The following is an 11,144-nucleotide window of genomic DNA, read 5'->3' on the forward strand; positions in this document are numbered from 1 at the left end:
CCCACCAGCCACTCCTCGGAAGGAAGATGGGGCAATCTACTTCCGTAGTGATACTGCCTCAGAAACCCAAGGAGGGGTCGCTATGAGTCGGGTCCCACTCAACAGCACGTAACAACAGCATGAATTCCATACAATGTCTTGCAAGGGAAATTTTTTTATGTTAAGAGGTACAGAGGAAGGAGAAAAAGCTGTTTTTATTTAGTTGTCTTTAAAGCCTATTCTGTGTGTTTTTGAGGGGGTTATGTGTGCAATTTACTGTTGTAAATTGATATGCTGTAAAACATTTGTCATTTCAATATTCTTTATATATACAATTCAGTGACTTTATGTTTATATTGTTCAACCATGGTCATTATCCATTTCCAAATTTCTCCATCACCCTTTGGGAACTCCTGGAAAGGAAGATTGGGCAATCTACTTCCCTAGTGATACCACCTTGGAAACCCAAGGAGGGGTTGCTATGAGTCCAATCGGTCTTGACAGCAGTGAGTTTGTTTGTTTAATGGAAATTAAAAATTTAAAAACTAAACTGTGTTTAATTTTAATTTAGTTGCCGATTATCATCTCAAAGTCTTCCTTTGGCTTGTCTTTAAATCCTTAATTTTTACATTATCGAATTACTTTTAATCTACGTTTCCATCACCACCAATTACCATCTAGTTCACTACGACTCAGGGCAACACCATGTGTCAGAAAAACCAGTGTTTTCAACGGATGAGTTTTTGGAAGTAGATCACCAGGCCTTTCTTCTGAAGCTTCTCTCAGTGGACTGGCACCTCCAATCTTTCGGTTCGCATAAATTGCTTATACCACCTAAGGGGACAAAACTTAAGTTTACAGCTGTTAATTAGTATCTAAGAGAATAATGTAACTAAGTGGAAAATTAAATTATGAGATAAATCTAAAAGTGAGATTTAAAACAGGTGTTACCCTCTACTTGACAAAGCGATTAGATATCTGAAAGCTATAAACTGAAATTACGGTTTGAAAATGAGAAGACCAGGGAGGACACCAGTGCCAAACAAACACCCGGAAAGCGCTTTGCAAGACGCTGATACCCCTAAATCTGATGTGGGCTGGGGGCCTGGCGGAATTCAGCAGAAGACAAATGCCTAAACCAAGTCAAACACACAGGAAGCAGGTAGGAACTCGGGCTCTGCATTTTTATCTACTCAGTCTAGAACCTTGTAACACACATAAGTCACTGCTTTCGTAACTGGTGCAGATACTGAGCGCAGACACCGTTCAAGTCTGTTTTGGACTGGAGCCAACCTGTATTTGCCCATTTCTACTTAATTGGATTTCTGGCATTTGCTTTAATTCAAATTTGTCCAGTATAAAAACCGGCTTTGGTAAAGGAGATCGGCGATACAGTAGGTTATCTTCAGCTCGGCGCTCTTTGCTCACACATCTTTTATAATCCCTCCAATCCGTTGGGTTCCCAGACACGCGCACTAGCGCACAAACAGAACTAACTGTCGCCGGGATCGAAGAGGCGCCAACAGGTCGGGAATAGGGAAATGAGGGGTCAGAAACCCACCAATAAGCTGTGCAGCTTGGCCTACACCCCGCCCACGATCTCCGCTAACTAACCAACGCGTTTCAAACTCTTCCGCCGCTCCCGCCCATTCATAGTGCCGCTGCAAGGCAATTTCTGGACACTTAAAAGTCTGCGCAGAGAAATCCTGGAGTATACGCGCGCTTCCTCCGCTCTGCTAGGCAAGAGGGCTTTCTGTCCTTTCGTCAAAAGTGGAAAAGACGGCGGCAGCCACCACTGGAAATCCAAGATCTCAGAAATAACTCTGATTGCCCAAAGCGGCAGCGAGAGGAAAGAGGAAGGCATCGTTACTACATCCCCCACAGCCAGTAGTTTCCCTTAACCCGGAAGTAATTCTCACTTCCTCCTCTTCTTCTAGGGTTGGAAAGAGAGGACGAGCAGGTCTGGCCCGGCATGCCCCGGGCTTCCGGTGACCTCTGGCCCTTTTCTGTCGTCCGCTGCTTAACGTGCTCTTTCGCTTACCTTTTGCCTTCCCTCCGTGGCTCCCATCTTCCTTCGCACGCTGCCTGGTGACTCTGGCGCCCACGACCAGCAGAGAGATTGTGGCGGAGGACACTCGTAATGGCCGCCTCTAAGCCTGTGGAGGCGGCGGTGGTCGCGGCAGCTGCTCCGGGATCCGGGAGCGGGGTGGGCGGCGGCGGCGGCGGTGGGACAGCAGGCACGGGGGGCCTACCGCGATGGCAGCTGGCGCTGGCGGTCGGGGCACCTCTGCTCTTGGGTGCAGGTGCCATGTACCTGTGGAGCCGGCAGCGGCGGCGCGGGGAAACCGGGGGCCGGGGTGACGCCGGCGGCCTGAAGCGCAACAGTGAACGGAAGACCCCAGAGGGCAGGGCCAGTCCGGCCCCTGGCAGTGGACACCTCGAAGGCCCCGGTGCTCACCTGGAAATGGTGAGAAGCAGCCCTAGGCCATGGAGGTGAAACTTGGCTTGTGCAGTTCAGGAGTCGCAAGCTGTCGGCCTGCCGCACATGGTTTTAGGGCTACTCGTTACTGCTACCTTTGTGGAGAATGGGGTAGCCCAAGGGCATAGGTTAGCGGCATTTGACAGTTTAATCGTGGTTTCAGAAAAATCTTTCTTTTTCTTCTCAGTGACACAGCATTTATCCCTAATGTTGTAGGTACAAGGGGCATTTCCTTATGAGATGATTGTGTTAACTAGTGAAGGAAGCCTTAACAGTTGGTACGTTGTGAAAGAAATTGCTTTGGTAATTTCCAAGGCTTAGAACTTAATCGAATACTGAACCCATTCCACTTTTTCGAAGAGGTGGTTTTTTCTTGTTGTTGGGAACGTGAACAGATAGTGACCGATGATTGACACAACCAAAAGAATGAATTGGATGGAGCTCTGGTAGCATAGTGGCTAAGGCACTTGACTGCTAACCAGAAGGCTGGCGGTTCAAACCCACCAGCCACTCCTCGGAAGGAAGGTTGGGCAATCCTACTTCCGTAGTGATACTGCCTCGGAAACCCAAGGAGGGGTCGCTATGAGTCGGGGCTGACTCGACGGCAAACAACAACAACAACAACATATATACCAAAAAAAAAAACTAGATTCTAAAGAATGAAATGACATTTATGTGTCATGTATGAAGTGAGTTTCTAAACTTGATTTTGGCTGGAAGTATCATGAATTCATTTTTTATTTTACCTGGAAATATACATGACCAAGCTTGATGTGTGCTATTTACAGTCCCTGATGTTAGGCCAGGCATCTACAGCCTGATTTTTGCAGGATTTCTTGGAGTATCTTGTGAGCTGCTTTGTTTGGTTTTGTTGAACTGACTTTGAAATGTTAAATCCTTTTGTTATCTGACAGCTGTGCGTGTTATTGCCCTGGCTGCATTTAACAATACCAAGGATGAGTGAAGTATTTTATCTGCGTTCAGGATTATACAGTGTTCCAGAGTAAATCGAAGTTCACAGAACTTTCCTTTGTTCAAATCCTTTGATCAATCCTTTGATCAAATAAATCCCAGTTTGAGAATCATTGATTTATATACATAATGCAAGTCATTTCCACTTTATACTCTTAAAGTTGAAGACATGTTTTTACCAAGTTGTCAAATTAGCTTTAAAGGAAGTTTTGGTGTGAGAAGGAACTGAAATAGTTTAGCACCTACAGAGTGTCAAGGTAGGCCATGAGAGAGCCAGATAATCATTTTGGGAGTGTGAAACATCGCCTGCATTTTGAGAGCAGAAAAAATGTGTTACAGTGTGGTAGAAAGACATAGACTGTGAGAGCTAGATGTGTCATTTAGGTTGGGTTCTCCAGCGTCGTTATTTGGGAAAATAATTTTTTATCTACCTGAACTTGGTGTCATCCCTGTAGAATAAGAGAATTACTGTTAGAATTAAGATACTAAATCTCTCCTATTTCTTCCAGCCCTAAAGTTGGCAGTGCTGCTGTTTGCCTTGCAGAATTTGTTAGCTTGTATCTGAAATTTTGCTTTGAATTACTACATCATTCAGTAAAGCAAGAATAAGAATATCTTTTTTTTAATGGAAATTTTTATCTTAATTGTTGATGACCAATAATTACTTAAAGACTATATATTTTTTTAATAGTCTAGGGTTATTAGCAGACTAAATATCTAAATAAAACTGATCACTAATTATTTTATCTGTGGTTGGAGAAATTGCTTTGTAAGTTTGAAGAGTGAAAGAATGGACAGATATTTTCTTTTTAGGGTTTACTATCAGAGACTAGAATGGAAAACCAGTGGTTTTTGTCTACTGGTTTATGTTTGCCTCAATGTAAAATAAATTAATAGTATTATTTGGCTTCTGTCCATTGGGTTTGAGGTTTTCATGTGCAGTGTAGATTATATCCATTATTTTGGGGATAAGAAAAACTCTTAAAGCAAAAACAAGAATATTCAGAGTTTTTGTTTGTTTTTAATTAATGGAGATTTTAGGATATCACTAAAGAAAAGCATCTCACAGTTGATAGCTTCTGAGATTGAGGTGCTTAAAGTATTAACTTACGTTCCATTTTGAGCCTTTATAAACTTTACCAAGATGTACCATTTTGCTTCAGTGATTTTTTTTTTTAAACTTAAACCATTACAGATTTTCAAAGTTGGAGGATTCTTTGAAGATCATCTTATCCATAAGGCTTCTTCATCTCTGGGCCTGAATTATCAGTACACTCATATATAACCAAGCATGGCCTCCTGGCTGTACAAATGTCTTAGGTATTTCTGTTTTTCAAACAACCTGTGCTTTTTTAAAAATATGTACATTTATTGAAAAGCATTCTTGACTTAATAGTAATTTTTTATCCAATTTTTTAAAATAACTGATCATAAAAATAGTTAATAATCTAGTGTTGAAGTTTTTTTAATGTTGCACAGAGTTTATCCTACACAAAATGGTTAGGAAGCACTAATCTAACCCAGGTCTCTAGATAGGAAGGGGAAAATATACCTAAATATTTTAACAATGACTGAGTAATTAGCTGTTATTAGTTATCGCCCTTGAAATGAAATCTTTCTGCCCTCCAGATGCTATCTTTATAATCATTTAAAAATCAGGGTCACAATGACATTGCTGTATAATTATAGCAGATACCTTTCAGTTCTTATTTTACTTGATTCTTGGTGCTTGACCAAAAGCTCAGCAGTTTAAACCCACCAGATGCTCTGTAGGGGAAAAATGAGGGAGTCTGCCTCCATAAAGATTTACAGCCTTGGAAACCCTATAGGGTCTTCTAATACAGTGGCTTCTGGGATACCACACTCTCCTGTTTTGTTTCTTTCTTTTCTTTAACTTCCTGATTACCTGTGATTCTTGCTCAGTCTCCTTTTTAGCCTTTTTCTCTGATTCTTATACTGTATCTATTCCCTGGATGCTTGCTTACCCTCCAGTGGTAATTTCTTGTCTCTAACCCAGGCCTCTCATGAAGCCTAAACTTAAAGTGAATCTTCACTTCATTTCCTCATAAGTATTTTACACTCAGACTCCTGTTTTTCCTGAAAATATCTCTTGTTGATTAATGTTTCCCAACATTACCTAGTAGGAAACTGGTTTCCCTACTCAGAAGCTTCTTACTCATATATTCTCCCTCTGATCCATAAACATATCCAGAAAACTCTGTATCATAAATGTGTTTTAAATATGTAACTACTGCATTCCTGAGGACATAAAATACTTGCCTTCCATGCAGGAGACCTGGCTTCAATTCTTGGCCAATGAGCATCCCCACTCTTCTGTCAGTGGGGGCTTCCTTATTGCTATAATGCTGAATATGTTTTAGTGGAACTTCCAAACTAAGATGGACTTGTAAGAAAGGCCTGACAATATACTTCCAAAAAATCAGACAATGAAAAGCCTATGGATTACAATAATTCCATCCCTAATTGATCCTGAGGATGGTTTAGGATTGGCCAGCATTTGGTTACATTGTGCATGAGGTTGCTATTAGTTGGGGATTGACTCCACAGCAGCTTATAAAAACAACTCCATTTCAGCTGCCACTACCCTGGTTACTATTATCTTGACAGTACTACTCCTAATTATTGTCTCCCTCCAATCCATTTTGTGTCCTGCCAGAGTAAATCTCAATAATATCATGCGTAAAACCATTATACCGTTTTCCATTTCATTGCCTACGATACAAGGTTCAAACTCCTTATTGATATTTAAGACCTTCCATGATCTTGATCCTACTTACCTCTTTATCTCTTACCACTTTTTCTTGATTCTGACCTTTGGATGTTCTGTGAACACTGCTCAGACTCCTGTTGTCTCGTCCTTCAGGTCACAATGTGGAGGTCATTTCACCTTTTCTGAATCCTTTCTGCACATAAGCACACCACTATGTGATTCCATAACACTTTGGATTTTCCTTTCTCTAGTATGTACCACATGGTATTGAAATTGCTTATTCAGGTGGCTTTCCTACTACATGTGATAAGGCTAAAAAAAAAAAAAGAAAACCCAAACGCACTGCCATTGAATTGATTCTGACACATAGTAACCCCCATTGGGTTTCTGAGGCAGTAAATCTTTACGGAAGTAGATTGCCCCATCTTCCTTCCACGGAGTTGCTGGTGGGCTTGAACCACCGACTTTCTGATTAATCCCTTAGGCACTGTGCTACCTGAACTCCTGTGAATGCTAGAAAGGCTCTGTCTTACCATTGTATTCTCAGAACCTAATACAGTGCCTGGAACATAGCAGGTGCTGAGTGAATGCATGAATGAAGCTTTATTCTATGACTAAAAATTAAGGGCTCCTTTGACACCTGAAGAGGCGCCTTGGTGGCGCTGTGGTAAAAGCATTGGGCTGCTAACCAAAAGGTGAGCAGTTCAAGCCCACCAGATACGCCGTAAGAGAAAAATGAGGCAGTCTGCCTCCATAAAGATTTACAGCCTTGGAAACCCTATAGGGTCGCTATGAGTTGGAATAGACTTAATGGCAGTGCATTTGGCTTTTAGGTTGACATCTGTAAGTTGATATGTATGTATATATATATAAAATATATAAATTTCACAAATTGTATATTCTTTCTGATTTTCCAGCTCTTCATTACTATTCTACCAATCAATCCTGGAAATATAAAAGTCTTAAACTGCATTTAGGTGTTCTTACAAATCACTTGATTTTGATTAATCTATAACCATAATTCTACAGAAGCAGCACTCTTAAAAGCTGGTTTTTCTCAGGTAAAGAATGTTCTTTGTTTTGGTTTAGTAAGTGGAATTGGTTGTAGATTTTTTAAATTTCAGGACAAAGATGAAAAACAACTTTCTGATTAGGTATTTTCTTATTCTAGGTTTGATTCATATAAAAGTGACAATTTATCAATAAGATATTGAAAGATTGTTTCTTATACAGATTGTGTTCTATAGTTAATTGCTACTTTTGTGCTATTTCTGTAAAGCTAGATTTCAGATTTAGTAGATATGATTTTGGAAGTTGGTAAATTAAGGTAATAAAATCACTTAAGAGAAAAATTATGGAACTTCCACATACATATTGTAGCTATGTTAATTTGTCATGGTGACAACAAAATTCTAGTGTATATTCTTTCACAGTGATTCTAGGTGATAATCAAGATAATATTTTATAATCCCTTGCTAAGAATTTGAGAGCTCTGGTGGCATAGTACCTAAGGCATCTGACTGCTAACCATAAGACTGGGGGTTCAAACCCACCAGCCACTCCTCAGAAGGAAGACTAGGTAATCTACTTCTGTAGAGATACCACCCTGGAAACCTAAGGAAGGGTCACTATGAGTCGGATTTAACTTGACTGCATTGAGTTTGGTCTTTTTTTTTTTTTTTTGCTAAGAATTTATAGCAGTTCTTTATAAGCAAATGTGTAACACTGAAAGCTTTCCGTAATATAGTTGTATTACCATTGCAGGACTTGTTTTTAAAGGCAGATCCATTTCTTTTCTCCTGAATTACTATGTGTGTCCTAATATTTTTAGGGTTGTTTTTCCTGACTTGAATCTTGTTCATTAGTGATTTCAAGGCATGAAGTGAAAACACAGAATCTGAACATCTTCCTGACTGTCCTTTGTCAGTTATGTTCTTTTTAATGTAGGTCTTATAACCTCTGACTGTCTTAAGCAAACACTGATGATTTTCTTACTTTATTACAGTAAATGTATCTGGTTTATGCCTTAATATCATAGCTTTGGTTTTAATGTAACTTTCTCTCAAGTTTTTGCTTCTTGTTTGACATCTCCAGCACACCTTCATGTTGAAGAGGGATTTATGTTTCTTGAAGAGGGATATAACATATTTAATGTGTTTCTCATTGCTTCCCTTTAGATTTATTACTTGAGTTATTTACTTTTAATCCTTGTATTTTACCCAGAGAACTTTGGATATACATGTGTGCATATATGCGGTTGTTACTCTTCAGGCTAAGAATTTTCCAGTTGCTAACTCTACAGTTTACTAATCATCTAATGTATATTTTCTTCATGTGGATTAGAGTTTCACTCTTTTGATCAGGGGTGGTTCTTTTGCTATGTTGCCAGTTTACTTGTTTGTTTCCTGCATTGGCCTCTAGAATGTTCCTTCAGGGTAAAGACTATTTTGTTGGTTGTTGTACAGTGAAATCACATCAAATGTGCTTTTAACTACAAAAGAGTTAAATTATACTTGCTTGGCAAAAAGGGGGAAAAAAAAAAGATCTGAGTGTGCTGATTATTCTGTGTTTTCACTTCATGCCTTGAAATCACTAATGAACAAGATTCAGTATCTACATCTTTTTCCTTTGTTTCAGTTCCAGAGTGTGAATCTGAGTGTGAGTCTCGTGATAGTCATATTCTTCATTAAACATGGTTCCTGAATATCAGCCAACTCTGTCATCCATGCAGTATAGAAGTAAAGCATTAGGCAATTTAAAGTCAGATTGCTTAAATTTGATTGACTCCTGCCTTGGGGAAGTTTCTTAATCGCTAGGCTTCAGCTGCTCTATACAGAAAATAGAAATAGCACCTGTGTCATATCTCCAGTATGGTGTTTTTCTAAGCAATTTTCAAAAGTAATCTGGACTAGTAATGATTTCTGCTTCATGCATTAATTTTAGGACTCCTGTAAGATTTGACTCCAAAGATCTCTTGAATTAAGCATTTAGCAGAATCACACTACATAGACATGGAGTTGACTCTGCTAGACAACCATGCTTTATTAAGAGTTGCAACTGTTCAAATCTTTGTAAAAATGGTGTGGGGCATACCTGTAACCTCTAACTTTACAAGGGGGGAAGAAGATCAGGATCAGCAGTCTAAGGCTGATTTCCTGTGAGGCATTCAGACATACTTCCTCCCTTCAACCTTTTTACCAATTTTGACACTAACTGTCCTCCCCAAGGCACTCTTTACTTTTCTGCTGGGTTTGGTAATTCATTAAGTGGCCATACAGAACTCACAGATAATGCTCACAAATACAAGGTTTATTAGGGACGTAACAATTAACAATTCAGCATCAGATACTACTCAGGATGCAGTTCCTTAGAACAGCAGCCTGTTTTCAGCAGTGCCTGCAGGCATACCTCTCTCTGGCCATTGGCCTCCTATCCCTGTGACCACTTTTGCAAGTGTTGCAAAGCTCTTTAGTTCTACCAATAAGTGCTCAGAGACCCCACTCTGCCAGAAAGCCTTCTGCCCAAAGGTACTCAGCTTTCTCATTCTGTGGGCCAGGAAGCCCATTGCTCTGTCCCTTGTGGGTCTTTAGCCACTGTTTCTCTGCCACTGCTTCTCACAGTCTCTTAACATGTGAGCAAAATACTACAGCTTTCTGTCTCCTGGATCAAGGATGGATCAAACAGAGAACTCAGGTCCAAAGGATATGCTGTATTCTTGACTCTTTCTGGATAGTACTGAGATACTCCTCCACCCCTCTTTTTGCCTCTAGGATGACTCATAAGCCTAGCAGGATGGCAAAAGTAACAATCCCCATGTTAGGGTTCCATATACCTTATTTGCATAGTCCCACCCCTACAATGATGCCATGTACCTTTTGTACATTATTAGCTGTTCAGTCCCCTTGGTGGGCCACAAGCAGCTCACATTTGCATAGTCCTACCTAGTCATCTGGTAGTGGTGGTGGTGTTACGTGCCTTCAAGTCGAACCTGACTCATAGTGACCCCTCCTTGGGTTTCCGAGGTGGTATCACTACCAAAGTAGATTGCCTAACCTGCCTTCCAAGGAGTGGTTTGAACTGCCAGCCTTCTGGTTAGCAGTCACATGCCTTAGGCACTAGTCATCTGGTAGGAGTCACAGACTATGGCTGCAAGGGTCATACTAATATGTTGTACCGGAGTCGTGATTGGAAAAAGCTGAGTTTTCTAGTAGACTATTTTAAGTAACAGTTTGTGTGACATCATAGGCAGAAGTTAGTATTTTGTCTTTTTCATAAATCATGCGTATTCTTACCAGTATTGACAAAGTTTAAATTTATGCCTATATATTATCTTGTGCATGGAAATTGAGTACATGGTACCTAATCTTTTCAGACTGTTTTCTTTTAGGAAGATATTAGTATATTTTTCACTTGCTAAGTTACATCTAGGAGCTAGAAGTAGAGTATCAGGGGAATGTAGTTTCATACTTAAGCTATGATAAAGAAAGGTTATTGGATCCATGGGACATTTCATTCATTTGGCATAGTATAATTTATGAGGGTATGTTCTGCATTCTAGTTTAATGAGTAGTGTCTGGGATCTTGAAAGCTTGTGAGTAACCATCTAAGATACAGCTGTTGGTCTCTACTTGTCCGGAGTAAAAGAAAAGAAAACCGAAGACTCTAAGAAGTAATTAGTCTGCAGGACAAATAGTTTACACAAACCACACCCTCATCTACCCTGAGACCAGAACTAGATGTTGATTGGCCACCACTACTGACCATTTTAATCAGAGCCACAATAAATGGACCTCAATTGAATGGTAAAAAAGTGTAGAACAGAAACTTAAATCCGCCCCCCAACTCCCTGCTTTTTTAAAAAAATAGACCTACTAAACTTGTTGAAGGAGCTCTGGTAGCATAGTGGCTAAAGCACTTGACTGCTAACCAGAAGGCTGGCGGTTCAAACCCACCAGCCACTCCTCGGAAGGAAGGTTGGGCAGT

At 40.2% G+C, this 11,144-nt stretch overlaps 1 protein-coding gene across 1 annotated transcript in view; it reads left to right on the forward strand.

The window, feature by feature from the left end:
- Positions 1-2,119: 2,119 nt before the first annotated feature.
- The window catches only part of TOMM70 (translocase of outer mitochondrial membrane 70), a 54,745-nt gene continuing 45,720 nt past the window's right edge, over positions 2,120-11,144 (forward strand). The window contains exon 1 of the mRNA XM_007945784.2: positions 2,120-2,446. Within this exon, the coding sequence (XP_007943975.1) occupies positions 2,120-2,446 (327 nt within the window). The remainder of the gene's footprint in view (positions 2,447-11,144) is intronic.

This window comes from Orycteropus afer, unplaced genomic scaffold (genome assembly GCF_000298275.1).
Source record: "Orycteropus afer afer isolate SDZICR_OR568_19922 unplaced genomic scaffold, OryAfe1.0 scaffold00143, whole genome shotgun sequence".
In the NCBI taxonomy this organism is placed as follows: domain Eukaryota; kingdom Metazoa; phylum Chordata; class Mammalia; order Tubulidentata; family Orycteropodidae; genus Orycteropus; species Orycteropus afer.